General features: G+C 44.2%; 1 protein-coding gene across 4 annotated transcripts in view; it reads left to right on the forward strand.

The window, feature by feature from the left end:
• Positions 1-10107, forward strand: part of LOC129843751 (protein polybromo-1-like) — a 33318-nt gene extending 23211 nt beyond the window's left edge. Inside the window, exons 22-31 of one of the 4 annotated variants that reach the window (XM_055912336.1) lie at positions 1128-1273; positions 1594-1751; positions 1967-2150; positions 2420-2630; positions 5642-5840; positions 6183-6323; positions 6905-7066; positions 8481-8545; positions 8676-8883; positions 9116-10107. In XM_055912336.1, the coding sequence (XP_055768311.1) occupies positions 1128-1273; positions 1594-1751; positions 1967-2150; positions 2420-2630; positions 5642-5840; positions 6183-6323; positions 6905-7066; positions 8481-8545; positions 8676-8883; positions 9116-9279 (1638 nt within the window). In that variant the 3' untranslated portion in view covers positions 9280-10107. The remainder of the gene's footprint in view (positions 1-1127; positions 1274-1593; positions 1752-1966; positions 2151-2419; positions 2631-5641; positions 5841-6182; positions 6324-6904; positions 7067-8480; positions 8546-8675; positions 8884-9115) is intronic. The other 3 variants (XM_055912346.1, XM_055912356.1, XM_055912363.1) reach the window with 3 other exon arrangements.
• The last annotated feature ends 7314 nt before the right edge of the window (positions 10108-17421 follow it).

A 17421-nucleotide genomic window follows, 5' to 3' on the forward strand; every position in this document is an offset into this window, starting at 1 on the left:
TGGGTGTTACAACTGAGGACAGACAATTTTTACGCTCTTCAGCTCTCGATGGTCCCGTTCTGTGAGCTTGTGTGGCCTACCACTTCACGGCTGAACCGTTGTTGCTCCTAGACGTTGACCGGGGCAGCTCTAGCGGGCAGAAATTTGACGAACTGAACTGTTGGAAAGGTGGCATCCTATGACGGTGTCACGTTGAAAGTCACAGCTCTTCAGTACGGGCCATTCTCCTGCCAATGTTATGTCTATGGAGAGTGCATTGCTATGTGCTATTATACACCTGTCAGCAACGGGTGTGGCTGAAAGAGCCTAATCTACTAATTTGAAGGGGTGAACACATACACTATATATAGATGCACTATATGAGAGAGATCTCTAGGATGCAATTTGAATGCTCGCGCATGCAATGATATTCGAGTGATAGGCTGTGATATTCGAGTGATAGGCTGTTTTAAGACTCAGCAGCTGCAATTTAAAAAATTATCATCTTTACAATTTAAAAATAACAAAGTGACTCCCGAAAGCCAGATAGATATTGGTAAATTTAGACGCGCATTCGGTCTTTATATTCCTGTAGCATAGGCTATGCTGCAGCAAATGTAGATCTACCTGTCACAAGAAAAAAAATGTACCATGATGGGTCTACGTACATTGTGAACTGACTCCATACTGAGATGGGCTGTCTGTCCCCACCCTGATTCATCATACAGGCTGTAGAGAAGCCAGATTTAGACATTGCGTATAATTTAACAGTTCCATATCACTCCATGCTGTTCATATCGGTAATTTATTATCATTTACTGGGTTCTCACAGTTATTTATCCCGGGAAAAGAGAGTGGTTTTGGGAGGTAAATCTCGATAACCGGGTTTGCACCATTCAACCCTACTTCTTATCTCTAATTTCATCATAAACAACACTGAAACATTGGAATGTATTAACGTACCCGTTCCATATTGTTGAGCCGAACTGAACAAAGCCACGCTGTGTTGGTTACGCACCATATTTGCTCGAGCGGTGTTGGAAAATATCTGAGTCGGGTCACAATATGGGTTTGGGTTGACACGATAGTGTTAAAAAGTGTACCGGTGTTACTGAGTGTGTGCTCTCATACTATGTGACTGTGTGTAGGAGCTTGAGGATGTCCCGGTAGAGATGAGTGGAGGGGAGCCAGGCTGTCAGTACTACGACCAGCTCCACTATAACAACATGTGGCTGAAGGTGGGAGACTGTGTCTACGTCCAGTCACATGGGCTCGTTAAACCCCGTGTCGGCAGGTACGTCAAACACACCTCGTAGTATTTGGTTTCTCTTCAGAACTCTTTTGTAATGTGTTAATGGTGTCGGTGGCTTTTTCTCTTTCCTCGATTCCTCTCATCCTATTGCCTCTTTCTCAAAAATGCATTGGAGAACATGGTCTGAGGGGAGGGACCTGTGACCTACTCCTCCAATGCAGTTGAGGAGATAAGATGTCAGAAATCACAGAAATATGGATTGAGATAAACCCTTTGTTTTGAGTATGGCGATGTGGTGTATGTCTGTGAATGTGGCCATTAGGAAGCCAACAGGGCTATTTTAATAAATTGAACTGTAACAGGATAGAGAAGCTGTGGGTGCTCGACGGCGCAGCATTTTTCTTCGGACCCATCTTCATCCACCCAGAGGAGACAGGACACGAGCCCACCAGGATGTTCTACAAGAGAGAGGTGTTCCTCAACAACGTGGAGGAGGCCTGCCCCATGACCTGCGTCATAGGTACCTTACTACTTTGCTAGGCTTCTGCACTGCCTTCCGCATCCTCTCTACACTCAACATGCATTCATTATAGTTGTTTTCATTATCAGACCTTTGCTAGACTAGTTTCAGACATTCAAACCGTTTCAGACATCAAGTACCCCCTGGAATCCTTCAATAGCAGTATAATTGGCCCTATAATTAACCATCATTCTCTCCATCACTCCGTCCTGCAGGTAAATGTGTGGTGTCGTCCTTTAAGGACTACCTTTCGTGTCGGCCCACTGAGGTGTCTGAGGAGGACGTGTTTCTGTGTGAGAGCCGTTACATTGAGAGTGAGAAGCAGATGAAGAAGTTTAAGGGCCTGAAGCGCTTCTCCCTCCACGCTAAGGTGGTGGACGACGAGGTCTACTACTTCAGGTGGGAGTGACTCACATACTGTACATATAACATAGAACAGGTAAAAGCCCTATCCCCTTTCTCCTCCTGAAGTGTGCGCTGAACTAATTCACTCCCCCTCGTGGATTGGACTGGTGTGTATAAACAGGCTAAGGAAGCTTCTCTGCTTACTTCAGGGAGAACAAGGGAAGATAATTGGACTGTCACCAAAGACTTGGTTAAATAGATAGCACTTCTGATTTTCTTGTTTAGCTAGTATCAACCCTCTTCTCTGATTTGTCCATATCCAGGAAGTTGATAGTGCCCCAGAAGGAGCCATCTCCTCTGCTGAATAAGAAGATTGAGGAACTGGAGCTGAAACTGGCAGACATAGATGAGGGGGATGAGGATCTGGATGACCTGGAGGATGAGAACGAGGCTCCAGAGACCCCCTCCATGCCCACCATTCAGACCCCTCTGGCAAGCGATTTGGACATCATGCCTTACACCCCTCCTCCCCAGGTCTTAAAAACACCCACACGCACTGAATGCCCAACTGCTGTACCCTTCCACACACACACGCCTCTCCTCGCCCCAAATATCTTATCCCTTCCTCATATACAGCCACTCACACACTCTTGGCCCAATGTCTTACTTTTATCTAAGCATCCAGTTCGAATGCCTACTCCCACCTAATCCCTCCATTCAGCCAGTCATGCATCACACATAGCTCTATGCAGATTTTACACCCATTGCCATCATTACCCCAAGATCTTAAAACTTCTACTAAGCTAACATATGGAATTGTTTTAACATGGTGATACAAAGGATAATTTAGCTATTTGATTTAGACAGTAACAGTCAAAAGTTTGGACACATACTCATTCAAGGGTTTTTCTTTATTTTTACTATTTTCTACATTGTAGAATAATAGTGAAGACATCAAAACTAAGAAACATATGGAATTAGGTAGTAACCAAAAAAGTTAATATTCAAAGTAGCCACCTTTTGCCTTGCTGACAGCTGTGCATACTCTTGGCATTCTCTTAACCAGCTTCATGAGGAATGTTTTTCCAACAGGCTTGAAGGAGTTCCCACATATGCTGAGCATTTGTTGGCTGCTTTTCCTTCACTCTGCGGTCCAACTAATCCCAAACCATCTCAATTGGGGTGATTATGGAGGCCAGGTCATCTGGTGCAGCACCCCATCACTCTCCTTCTTTGTCAAATAGCCCTTACACAGCCTGGAGGTGTGTTTTGGGTCATTGTCCTGTTTGGGGGGAAAATTATAGTTCCACTAAGCGCAAACCAGATGGGTGGCATATCGCTGCAGAATGCTGTGGTAGCCATGCTGGTTAAGTGTAAAATCACAGACAGTGTAACCAGCAAAGCACCTCCACACCATCACTCCTCCATGCTTCACAGTGGGAACCACACATGCAGAGATCATCTGTTCACCTACTCTGCATCTCACAAAGACACAAAAATCTCAGTTTTGGACTCATCAGACCAAAGGACAGCTTTCCCCCGGTCTAATGTCCATTGCTCGTGTATCTTGGCCCAAGCAAGTTTATTCTTCTTATTGGTGTCCTTCAATAGCAATTCGACCATGAAGACCTGATTTCGCGCAGTTTCCTCTGAACAGTTGATGTTGAGATGTATCTGTTACTTGAACTCTGAAGCATTTATTTGGGTGCAATCTGAGGTGCAGTTAATTGCAGATTTCTGAGGCTGATAACTGTAATGAACTTATCCTCTGCAGCAGAGGTAACTCTGGGTCTTCCTTTCCTGTGGCGGTCCTCATGAAAGCCAGTTTCATCATAGCGCTTGATGGTTTTTGCGACTGCACTTGAAGAAACTTTCAAAGTTCTTAATTTTCTGGATTGACTGACCTTCTAGTCTTAAAGTAATGAAACTGTCGTTTCTCTTTGCTTATTTGGGCTGTTCTTGCCATAATATGGACTTGGTCTTTTACCAAATAGGGCTATCTTCTGTATACCACCCATACCTTATTGGCTCAAACGCATTAAGAAGGAAAGAAATTCCACAAATTAACTTTTAACGAGGCACACCTGTTAATTGAAGTGCATTCCAGGTGACTACCTCATGAAGCTGGTTGAGAGAATGCCAAGAGTGTGCAAAGCTGTCATCAAGGCAATGAATGGGTGGCTACTTTGAGGAATTTCAAATATAAAATATTTTGATTTGTTTAACACTTTTTTTGGTTCCTACATGATTTCAAGTGTTATTTCATAGTTTTGATGTCTTAACTATTATTCTACAATGTGTAATAGTAAAAAATAAATAAAAAACCTTGTAGGTGTGTCTAAACTTTTGACTGGTACTGTAAGTATTCAGACCATTTGCTTTGTGACTCGAAATTGAGCTCAGGGGCATCCTGTTTCTATTGATCATTCTTGAGATGTTTCTACAACTTGATTGGAGTCAACCTGTGGTACATTCAATTGATTGGACATGATTTGGAAAGGCACACAGCTGTCTATAGAATGTCCCACAGGTGACAGTGCATGTCAGAGCCAAAACCAAGCCTTGAGGTCGAAGGAATTGTCCGAGCTCTGAGACAGGATTGTTTCGAGGCACAGATCTGGGGAAGGGTCCCAAAACAATTCTGCAGCATTGAAGGTCCCCAATAACACAGTGGCCTCCATCATTCTTGAATGGAAGAAGTTTGGAACCACCAAGACTTCCTAGAGCTGGCTGCCCGGCCAAGCTGCGCAATCGGGGGAGAAGGGACTTGGTGATGGACGTTTCCAAGAACCCAATGGTCACTCTGACAGAGTTCCTCTGTGGAGATGGTTGTCCTTCTGGAAGGTTCTCCCATTTCTGCAGCACTCCACCAATCACGCCTTTATGGTAGAATGGCCAGACGGAAGCAACTCCTCAATAAAAGGCACATGACAGCCCAATCTGCAGAGAAGAATGGGAAACACTCCCCAAATACAGGTGTGCCAAGCTTGTAGCATCATACCCAAGAAGACTCGATGCTGTAATCGCTGCCAATGGTGCTTCAACAAAGTGCTGAGTAAAGGATCTGAATACTTATGTAAATATATATATTTTTTTTTTCATTTATAAAAATTTCTAAACCTGTAGATTGAGGGAAAATAACAACTTAATACATTTTGGTATGGCTGTAACGTAACAAAATGTGGGAAAAGTCAAGGGGTCTGAATACTTTCCGAATGCACTGTATATAGCTATCTCTCTCTATCTTTTGGACACGACACATGTTTTCGTGAGAAAGATTTTCAGGATGTCTCCTAGTCTGACAAACACCTCTGTAGCTCTGCCACCTTTCACCGCAGGTGCGGAAGGCCAACATTGACAGATGCGGTGGATTGAGACGCAGCCCATGCAATAAAAAACCCCCACATCTTTAGCTTTATACAGATGGATGTTATGGGGTGTATTTATTATGCTAATTAGGTTTATGCGGGGGTGTGGACATTTGACTATTAATTAACATGGGTGTTACTGTTCATTGACTGGTCTACCCCCTGTTTCTCTCACAGTCTACTCCCAAGGCGAAGGGCGTTTCTAAGAAGGAAGGAGCCAAGAGGAAGGTCAACATGAGTGGTTATATCCTATTTAGCAGTGAGATGCGTTCGGTCATCAAGACCCGCCACCCTGACTTCTCCTTCGGGGAGCTCAGCCGTCTGGTGGGCACCGAGTGGAGGAACCTGGAGGCTCCCAAGAAAGTAGAGTATGAAGGTAGGAAGGCCAGGGAAGCATGCTAGTACTGAGGCATCTCTATGGAGACTTTGTTTCACCAGTGGATTCATACACCGTTTGAGATCTGCAATCAGATTGGTGATGACAATAACCAGGTTTCCATTCAACCTTTCCATGCGAGTAAAGTACATGTTGGATAAAAAAATGTCACGTCAGGCCTGCTAGAAACAGCTAATTTGAAGGTAAACTTTACAAATGTCGACAAAACAGAATACACTAGTCCATATCCCTAGCCAAACATCTGACAAACTTGGAGTGTTATGTCCCTTCAGTGTTAGCGTTATGAATTAATCCAAGTCTGCGTATTGTTGTTTGTTCCAGAGCGAGCAGCCAGGGTGGTGGAGCGACAGGAGAAGGAGAGGGCAGCCCAGCAGCAAGCATCCCCGAGAGCAGGTACCCCAGTAGGGTCCATGATGGGGGTGGTGCCTTCGCCTAGCCACATGGGAATGATGCCTGGTCCAGGTAACCCCTTCCTCACAGAGACAGACATCCCAAATCAACCACTAGCCCCTAAGCACCCAGATCTACAGTGCCTAAAGGGTAGTGGCTAAGGGAGATTTGGGATTCAGGGCGATGGCACCATTGCTTGGGACTTAGCAGCTACTTGGGAAATAATGAAGCTGGACTGCTAAAACAATTCAACCTTAATTTATTTACCCTCTTCCCCTATCCAGAAATAGCCCATTCAAAATTGTCCAGTGGCTTTCAACGGCATCCTCATTATAGGCTGTGATTGTTTTTCTCTGTTGCTGCTAATTTTTATTTAGTATTTCATCCCTGTTTTATATTTTGTTTTCCATCAAATGCATTGAATCAGAGTTTGCATGATCCAAATCAACTGCATGACCAAAAATAGTATTTGTATTTTTTTCAACTCTTCTTTATAGTAACATCCATTCTTGTTTTACTTACTAGCTTGTTTAACTTTAATATTTTATCATTCATTAATATGTAGTGCATGTCTTTTGGATAGTCAGTTGCATGTCACTTATGCATGGGTATCGTTGTTGTTGTCATTCCCGGCCCCGCCTCCTCCTCCTAAGGCATGATGGGAGCTTACGGCCCCCCCTATGGCATGCCCATGCAGGGCCCCCATGAGGGCTTGCTGGGTATTGGCCCAATGCCACCTCACCATATGGGCCCGATTCCCCCCCAACACCTCCAGCCAGGTATGCCTGGGTACCACCCTGGCATGCCCTACCCGGGTAAGGACCCCACCAACCTTCCACTCCAGGCCAAGGCCAAACCTGTCCTGGTCAGTCAGTAGCTTCTAGTCAGTCGTGTCTTGGTCTCTCCTGCTGGAGGGGTTTACCTGGTCCACAGACAGGCTGTGCTGTGGTGGCCCACTGACCATTCAGGCTGCCAAGCCTGGTCTCTGTCTGTCGTTTCCAAGATGGGAAAATGTAAACCTGAGTTGGCGAGGTCCAGGTTGCAGAACAAAACAATTTGAAAAGTAAAGAAGGTAGCTGGACATTCTATTGCTCTGCATTAGAGCTACAGTGCCTATCGAAAGTCTACAAATTAATTGTATTTTTTTGTCATCGATCGACATCTAATACTCCATAATGTCAAAGTGGTAAGAAAATGATATAAAGGAATACACTTTTTGGCCAAAATGCAAAGCCTTTTGTTTGTGGCAAACACAACACATCACTAAGTAACTGCTTCCTTATTTTCAAGCATGGTGGTGGCTGCATCATGGTATGGGTATGCTTGGGGAGTTTTTCAGAGTGAAAAGAAACTGGATGGAGCTAAGCACAAGGAAAATCCTAAAGGAAAACCTGCTTCAGTCTGCTTTACACCAGACACTGGGAGAGGAATTCACCTTTCAGCTGGACAATAAACTACAACACAAAGCAAAATCTTTCACTGGAGTTGCTTACCAAGAAGACCGTGAATGTTCCTGAGTGTCCAAGTCACAATTTTTACTTAATTCTCCTTGAAAATCTGTGGCAAGACTTGAAAATTGCTGTCTAGCCATGATCCCCAACACCTTGACAGAGCTTGAATAATTTAATTAATAATTTGCAGGTATTGCCCAATGCAGGTGTGCAAAACTCTTATGAGACTTAGTCAAGAAGACTCCCAGCTGTAATCGCTGCCAAAGGTGTTTCAAACATGTATTGACTCGTGGGGTGAACACTTATCCTAATCAAGGTATATTAGTGTTTTATTTTTTATTTATCTAAAAAATATATATATTGTTTTCTTCCACTTTGACAGAGTATTTTGTGTAGATCATTGACAAAAAAATGACAATTTAAATCCATTTTAATCCCACTTTGTAACACAATAAATGTGAAGAAATCCAGGGGGGGGGTTGTAAACTTTCTGTAGGCACTAGTGGGTAGCGACCTTCTCTACAGGGGTTCTACCGTCCTTTACCTCTCTACACATTTGCACAGTATTACTCTGTTCCATCTGCGCATATCTCGGAATCCAAGGTCAGCTCAATTAACACATGAACAAACATGTAATGCATGTGGAGCTAAATGACTACAAATAAAGAAGTGCACACATTTATTCTACAGCATGCATTCCATGCACATCCACCATGTTATACATCCTACACTAACAATGCATGTTGTTGTGTGTGGAAACTCATTATTTTTGTGATAGGTGTGATGGGTCCTGGTATGAATGGCATGCAAGGAAGTCCCGGAGGCCACTACTACATGCAACAGGTAAAAGCCTAACTTATTACTAAGAACTACCAATGAGCTACTGCACTCATTAGTTCCATACGTGGTATATTGTACCCAAATGCAGTGGGAAAGCAGTGCTCTTATTATGTTTTCCTGTATCTCCCTTCAGCCTGGGATGTTTAGCCCGGGGCAGCAGGCTCCTCCACCCTACCCAGGCCAGCTAGGCCAGCCCTCTCACCTCCAGCCCATGACTCCCATGTTTGTGGCTCCACCGCCCAAGACACAGAGGGTGCTTCACTCTGAGGCCTACCTCAAGTACATTGAGGGCTTGAACGCAGAGACCGACACAGTCAGCAAGTGGGACCAATCTCTCAAAGGTATATTTCTAATCACAAATGTGCTGTTCTTCTCTACGTACCTGTACTGCAGCATACTGAATTAACTCCAATGAATTGAGCGCAACAATTTCCTTCTCCCTCTACTCCCATGTATTCTCGGTCTCTTGAATAGCTGTCCTCTTAGGTGTCTTTTATTGCTGAGTTTCTACACTTCTGTTTGTGGGTGTGTGTGTGTTGTGAGCAAAATGGGTAAAGTCTGTCATTTCCACAGCGCGACGGAGAGATGCCCACCTGTCCAAAGACCAGGAGAGCAGGCTCCCTTCCCATTGGCTGAAGAGCAAGGGAGCCCACAAGACGATGGCAGATGCACTGTGGCGCCTGCGGGACCTGATGCTTCGAGACTCACTGAACATACGTCAGGTGTACAACATGTAAAAAACCTCAAACGAATGGCCGTGTTCCTGGCTGACTTCATTGCAGACACCTGCCAGATCTCACAATGCATGGATGGGTGTTTAACATATTAGCTAACCACATCTTTTCCCGCGCAACAGACAGCAAGTGGTCCACTAATACAGGACTAGTAAAGGCCCAGTACACTACTTTTGTGGAGAGAAAAAAAAAAAAAAAAATTGTTATTATTTGGGGGAATTTTTCAGGGGGTGCTGCAGCACCCTCCGCACCCATACTTCGCGCGGCTATGCAACCACTGGGCTTGTTTGGGTCCTGTGTGGCTTTTGGTAGAGTATGGCGCTTGCAACGCCATGGTTATGGGTTCGAATCCCACAGGTGATCAGTACGAAAAAGTACAACAATTATGCACTCACTACTGTAAGTTGCTCTGGATAAGAGCATCTGCTAAATGACTAAAATATAAATGTGAAATGTTCGACAGTGCAGGCGACTGCTGACTGACTGATCTACTATTAATCTTGCATCGTAAATAATGACTCATTATTTCTTGTACATTAGTCAGTCACAATTTACCCATGATACATCACAGTTTTGATGCTCTCAAACACAGCTATTGTCTCTCTCTCACTGTCCTCATGAATGGACAGACACAGGAAGAAAAATGTGGTTAGAGAAGCAATATTTTATAGTGAATCAATCATGGATTTTATATTTTTTGAGCATAAAAAGCTTAGGTTTGTGTGTGTGATTTTTCTCTTTTGTATCATGGTTGTAAAGATTTCTCAATGTAAGTTAAAGTTCTTTGCAGCTTACGGTCATTCACTGACAAAATAAATGTGCTGAGGACAATTATGGTGGTTTCGTTTGATTTGTTTGTTGTTTGATCAATCCATGCACCATTAGGTTTATTATGAGAGATATCCCTCAAGGAGATTAGTGATGAGCATTATCATTTGACTCCATTCGCGTATAAGGCACTTATTCGAATTCATATTATTCTGTACGTAAATCCAAGGCACAACATTGGCAGTAGAATGGCCTGTACTGAAGAGCTCAGTCACTTTCAACGTGACACCACCATAATACGCTACCTTTCCAACAAGTCAGTTTGTCAAATTTCTGCACTGCTAGAGCTGCCCCGGTCAACTGTAAGTGCTGTTTTTGTGAAGTGGAAACATCTAGGAGCAACAACTCGGTTGCAACACTCACTACCGAGTTCCAAACTGCCTCTAGAAGCAACATCAGCACAATAATTGTTCGTCGGGAGCTTCACGAAATGGGTTTCCATGACCGAGCAGCCGCACGCACACAAGCCTAAGATCACCATTTGCAATGCCAAGCGTCGGCTGGAATGGTGTAAAGCTCTCCGCCATTGGACTCTGAAGCAGTGGAATTGTGTTCTCTGCAATGATGTAACACTGAAACATACATGGGAGCTTCAGCTGTTCCGGACGACTGTGTGATCACGCTCTCCACAGCCAGACGGATTACCAGGACGTGTACTCTGAGCATGCGCGGACCAACTGGCAAGTGTCTAAACTGACATTCAAGCAGACCACCATAGTCCGAGTGCCCAAGAACACTAAGATAACCTGCCAAATTGACTACTGACATGTAGCACTCACGTCCGTAGCCATGAAATGCTTTGAAAGGCTGGTCATGGCTCACATAAACACCATTATCCCGGAAACCCTAGACCCACTCTAATTTGCATACCGCCCCAACAGATCAACAGATGATGCAATCTATTGCACTCCACACTGCCCTTTCACACCTGGACAAAAGGAACACCTATGTGAGAAATGCTATTCATTGACTACAGCTTAGCGTTAAACACCATAGTGCCCTCAAAGCTTATCATAAACTAAGGACCCTGGGATTAAACACCTCCCTCTGCAACTAGATCATGGACTTCCTGACGGTCCGCCCCCAGCTGGTAAGGGTAGGTAACAACACATCCACCACGCTGATCCTCAACACGGGGGCCCCTCGGGTGCGTTCTCAGTCCCCTCCTGTACTCCCTGTTCACTCATGACTGCACGGCCAGGCACGACTCCAACACCATCGTTAAGTTTGCAGACGACACAACAGTGGTAGGCCTGATCACCGACAACGATGAGACAGCCAATAGGGAGGACAACAACCTCTCCCTCCAACGTGATCAAGACAAAGGAGATGATTGTGGACTACAGGAAAAGGAGGACCGAGCACACCCCCATTCTCATCGACGGGGCTGTAGCGGAGCAGGTTGAGAGCTTCATGTTCCTTGGCGTCAACATCACCAACAAACTAACATGGTCCAAGCACACCAAAACAGTTGTGAAGAGGGCATGACAAAACCTATTCCCCCTCAGAAGACTGAAAAGACTTGGCATGGGTCCTCAGATCCTCAATGTTTTACAGCTACCCCATCGAGAGCATCCTGACGGGATGCATCACTGCCTGGTATGGCAACTGCTCGGCCTCCAACCGCAAGGCACTACAGAGGGTAGTGCGTACGGCCCAGTACTTCACCGGCGCCAAGCTTCCTGCCATCCAGGACCTCTATATCAGGCGGTGTCAGAGGAAGGCCTTAAAAATTGTCAAAGACTCCAGCCACCCTAGTCATAGACTGTTCTCTCTGCTACCGCACAGCAAGCGGTACCGGAGCGCCAAGTCTAGGTCCAAGATGCTTCTTAACAGCTTCTACCCCCAAGCCATAAGACTCCTGAACAGCTAATCAAAAGGCTACCCAGACTATTTGCATTGCCCCCCCCCCCCCCCCCATACGCTGCTGCTGCTACTCTTATTTTATTATTATTTATCCATAGTCACTTTAATAACTCTACCTACATGTACATATTACCTCAATTACCTCGACACCGGTGCCCCAGCACAATGACTCTGTACCGGTACCCCCTGTATATAGCCACGCTATTGTTAGTTACTGCTGCTCTTAATTATTTGTTATTCTTATCTCTTACTTTTTTGAAATTTAATTTGTATTTTCTTAACTGCATTTTTGGTTAAGGGCTTGTAAGTAAGCATTTCACTGTAAGGTCTACACCTGTTGTATTCGGCGCATGTGACAAATAAAAGTTGATTTGAAGTATTTGGTTTTAAATGTACTTAACCTCTACAGGATCGGTGCCTCCCCCCACCCCCGGCGGGACGGTTGAGCTAAAATAGGCTAATGTGATTAGTGTGAGGTTGTAAGTAACAAGAACATTTCCCAGGACATAGACATATCTGATATTGGCAGAAAGATTAAATACTTGTTAATCTATCTGCACTGTCCAATATACAGTAGCTATTACAGTGAAAGAATACCATGCTATTGTTTGAGGAGAGTGAATAGTTATGAACTTGAAATTGTATTAATAAACCAATTAGGCACATTTGGGCAGTCTTGATACAAAAACAGACATGCATTGCATGCATTGCATGTCTGTTTTTGTATCAAGACTGCCCAAATGTGCCTAATTGGTTTATTAATACAATTTCAAGTTCATAACTGTTCATTGGATCAGTCTAAAACTTTGCACATACACTGCTTCCATCTAGTGGCCAACATCTAAATTGCACCTGGGCTGGAATAATAAATTATGGTCTTACTCTTGCATTTCAAAGATGGTACAAAAAACAAACAAAAATGTTTTTATTTGTATTTCTTTGTATTATCTTTTACCAGATCTAATGTGTTATATTAACCTACATTCATTTAACATTTCCACAAACTTCAAAGTGTTTCCTTTCAAATGGTATCAAGAATATGCATATCCTTGCTTCAGGTCCTGAGCTACAGGCAGTTACATTTGGGTATGTCATTTTAGGATCCAATCCACAAGTATCAAAAGTAAAAGTATAAACCATTTAAAATCCATTATATTAAGCAAACCAGACGGCACAATTGTTTTTTTTATTGACTGATTTTTTATTTATTTTATTTCATTTATAATATTATTTAACCAGGTAAGCAAGTTATCATTCAAAACTGCGACCTGGCCAAGATGAAGCAAAGCAGTGCGACACAAACAACAACACAGCGTTACACATGGAATAAACAAACGTACAGTCAATAACACAATAGAAAAGTCTATATGATGAAGTAAGATTAGGGAGGGAAGGCAATAAATAGGCCGTAGTGGCGAAATAATCACAATTTAGCAAATAAATACTGGAGTGATAGATGTGCAGAAGATGAATGTGCAAGTAGAGATACTGGGGTGCAAAGGAGCAAAAAATAAAAGAACAATATGGGGATGGGGTAGTTGGATGGGCTATTTACAGATTGGCTATGCACAGGTGCAATGATCTGTAAGAAGCTCTGATAGCTGATGCTTAAAGTTAGTGAGGGAGATCTGAGTCTCCAGCTTCAGTGATATTTGCAATTTGTTCCAGTCATTGGCAGCAGAGAACTGGAAGGAAAGAAGGCCAAAGCAGGAATTGGCTTTGGGAGTGACCAGTGAAATATACCTGCTGGAGCGCGTGCTACGGGTGGGTGCTGCTGTGGTGACCAGTGAGCTGAGATAAGGTGGGGCTTTACCTGGCAAAGACTTATAGATGACCTGGAGCCAGTGGGTTTGGCGACGAATATGAAGCGAGGGCCAGCCAACGAGAGCATACGGTCGCAGTGGTGGGTAGTATATGGGGCTTTGGTGACGAAACGAATGGCACTGTGATAGACTGCATCCAATTTGCTGAGTAGTGTGTTGGAGGCTATTTTGTAAATTACATCGCCGAAGTCAAGGATCGGTAGGATAGTCAGTTTTACTAGGGTATGTTTGGCAGCGTGAGTGAAGGATGCTTTGTTGCAAAATAGGAAGCCGATTCTAGATTTGCTATGCGGGCAGGCAGGTACGGGCAGCGATTGGTTGAAAAGCATGCATTTAGTTTTACTTGCATTTAAGAGCAGTTGGAGGCCACGGAAGGAGAGCTGTATGGCATTGAAGCTCGTCTGGAAGTTAGATAACACAGTGTCCAGAGAAGGGCCAGAAGTGTACAGAATGGTGTCGTCTGCGTAGAGGTGGATCAGAGAATCACCAGCAGCAAGAGCGAAATCATTGATATATACAGAGAAAAGAGTCGGCACGAGAATTGAACCCTGTGGCAGCCCCATAGACTGCCAGAGATCCGGACAACAGGCCCTCTGATTTGACACACTGAACTCTGTCTGAGAAGTAGTTGGTGAACCAGGCAAGGCAGTCATTTGAGAAACCAAGGCTGTTGAGTCTGCCGATAAGAATGTGGTGACTGACAGAGTCAAAAGCCTTGGCCAGGTCGATGAATACGGCTGCACAGCATTGTCCTTTGTCGATGGTGGTTATGATATCGTTTAGGACCTTGAGCGTGGCTGAGGTGCACCCATGACCCAGAAACCAGATTGCATAGCGGAGAAGGTATGGTGGGATTCGAAATGATCGGTTTGTTAACTTGGCTTTCGAAGACCTTAGAAAGGCAGGGTAGGATAGATATAGGTCTGTAACAGTTTGGGTCTAGCGTGTCTCCCCCTTTGAAGAGGGGGATGACCGCGGCAGCTTTCCGATCTTTGGGGATCTCAGACGATACAAAAAGAGGTTGAACAGGCTAGTAATAGGGATTGCAACAATTTTGGCAGATCATTTTAGAAAGATAGGGTCCAGATTGTCTAGCCCAGCTGATTTGTAGGGGTCCAGATTTTGCAGCTCTTTTAGAACATCAGCTATCTGGATTTGGGTGAAGGAGAAATGGGGGAGGCTTGGGCGAGTTGCTGTGGGCGGTGCAGAGCTGTTGACCGGGGTAGTGGTAGCCAGGTGGAAAGCATGGCCAGCCGTAGAAAAATGCTTATTGAAATTCTCGATTATCGTAGATTTATCGGTGGTGACAGTGTTTGCTGACCGCAGCTGGGAGGAAGTGCTCTTATTCTCCATGGACTTTACAGTGTCCCAGAACATTTTGGAGTTTGTGCTACAGGATGCAAATTTCTGTTTGAAAAAGCTTGCCTTTGCTTTCCTAACTGCCTGTGTATATTGGTTCCTAACTTCCCTGAAAAGTTGCATATCACGGGGGCTACTCGATGCTAGTGCAGTACGCCACAGGATGTTTTTGTGCTGGTCAAGGGCAGTCAGGTCTGGAGTGAACCATGGGCTATATCTGTTCCTGGTCCAATTTTTTTTGAATGGGGCATGCTTATTTAAAATGGTGAGGAAAGCACTCTTTAAGATTAACCAGCCATCCTCTACTGACGGAATGAGGTCAATATCATTCCAGGATACCCGGGCCAGGTCGATTAGAAAGGCCTGCTCGCTGAAGTGTTTTAGGGAGCGTTTGACTGTGATGAGGGGTGGTCGTTTGACCGCGGACCCATTACGGACGCAGGCAATGAGGCAGTGATCGCTGAGATGCTGGTTGAAGACAGCAGAGGTGTATTTAGAGGGCAGTTTGGTCAGGATGATATCCACGAGGGTGCCTGAGTTTACAGATTTGGGGTTGTACCTGATAGGTTCCATGATAATTTAGTTGAGATTGAGGGCATCTAGCTTAGATTGTAGGACGGTCGGGGTGTTAAGCATATCCCAGTTTAGGTCACCTAACAGTACAAACTCTGAAGATAAATGGGGGGCAATTAATTCACATATGATGTCCAGGGCGCAGCTGGGGGCTGAGGGGGGTCTGTAACAAGCGGCAATAGTGAGAGACTTGTTTGTGGAAAGGTGGATTTTTAAAGTAGAACCTCGAACTGTTTGGGCACAGACCTGGCTAGCATGATATAAATCTGCAGGTTGTCTCTGCAGTAGATTGCAACTCCACCCCCTTTGGCAGTTCTATCTTGGCGGAAAATGATATAGTTGGAGATGGAAATTTCAGAATTTTTGGTGGCCTTCCTAAGCCAGGATTCAGACACGGCTAAGACATCGGGGTTGGCAGAGTGTGCTAAAGCAGTGAAAAAAACAAACTTAGGGAGGAGGCTTCTGATGTTAACATACATGAAACCAAGACTTTTACGGTTACAGAAGTCAACAAATGATAGCACCTGGGGAATAGAAGTGGAACTGGGGGCTACAGGGCCTGGGTTAACCTCTACATCACCAGAGGAACAGAGGAGGAGTAGGATAAGGGTACGGCTAAAGGCTATCAGAACTGGTTGTCTAGTGCGTTGGGGACAGAGAATAAAAGGAGCAGATTTCTGGGCGTGGTAGAATAGATTCAAGGCATAATTAACAGACAAGGGTAGCCAGGAGCACACTCCAACACTCAGACATAATTTTCAAACAAAGCACGTGTTTTTAGAGTCCGCAAGATCAGAGACAGCGGTGTCCTGGGATGTTCTCTTGATAAGTGCATGAATTGGACAATTGTCCTGTCAAAATGTAACCAGTACTTTTGGGTGTCACTGAAAATGTATGGAGTAAAAAGTACATTATTTTCTTTAGTTATGTATTGAAGTAAAAGTTGGTAAAAATATACATAGTAAAGTACAAATAACACAAAAAACGGCTTAAGTAGTACTTTGAAGTATTTTTACTTAAGTACTTTACACCACTGCTAAAAAGTATTTGCAAAGTTGATAACGTTATCCATGATGGGATTCGAACACGCAGCCTATCGGTTGCTAGACGTTCGCTTTATACACCCACCTATCAATACAACCTGCTTCCATCTTATTTTATGTAATGTGCCATACTAATTTGATAGTCCCGGATTGATGTTTACCATGTTACATCTAATCTGAGACCAGTCTACAACACCAGGTAGTCTTCTTTACTAAATGTTCCAGAGCCTTTCGAGCTATGGATGTGCTCGTCTGTAGCAAGATATGCACTCAAATGTCTACTAGGAAATACACTGCTAAGGGAACACTTAAACAACACAATGTAACTCCAAGTCAATCACACTTCTGTGAAATCAAACTGTCCACTTAGGAAGCAACACTGATTGACAATAAATTTCACATGCTGTTGTGCAAATGGAATAGACAACAGGTGGAAATTATAGGCAATTAGCAAGACACCCCCAATAAAGGAGTGGTTCTGCAGGTGGTGACCACAGACCACTTCTCAGTTCCTATGCTTCCTGGCTGATGTTTTGGTCACTGTTGAATGCTGGCGGTGCTTTCACTCTAGTGGTAGCATGAGACGGAGTCTACAACCCACACAAGTGGCTCAGGTAGTGCAGTTCATCCAGGATGGCACATCAATGCGAGCT

This window comes from Salvelinus fontinalis, chromosome 3, assembly GCF_029448725.1.
Source record: "Salvelinus fontinalis isolate EN_2023a chromosome 3, ASM2944872v1, whole genome shotgun sequence".
NCBI classification, from domain to species: Eukaryota; Metazoa; Chordata; class Actinopteri; order Salmoniformes; family Salmonidae; genus Salvelinus; species Salvelinus fontinalis.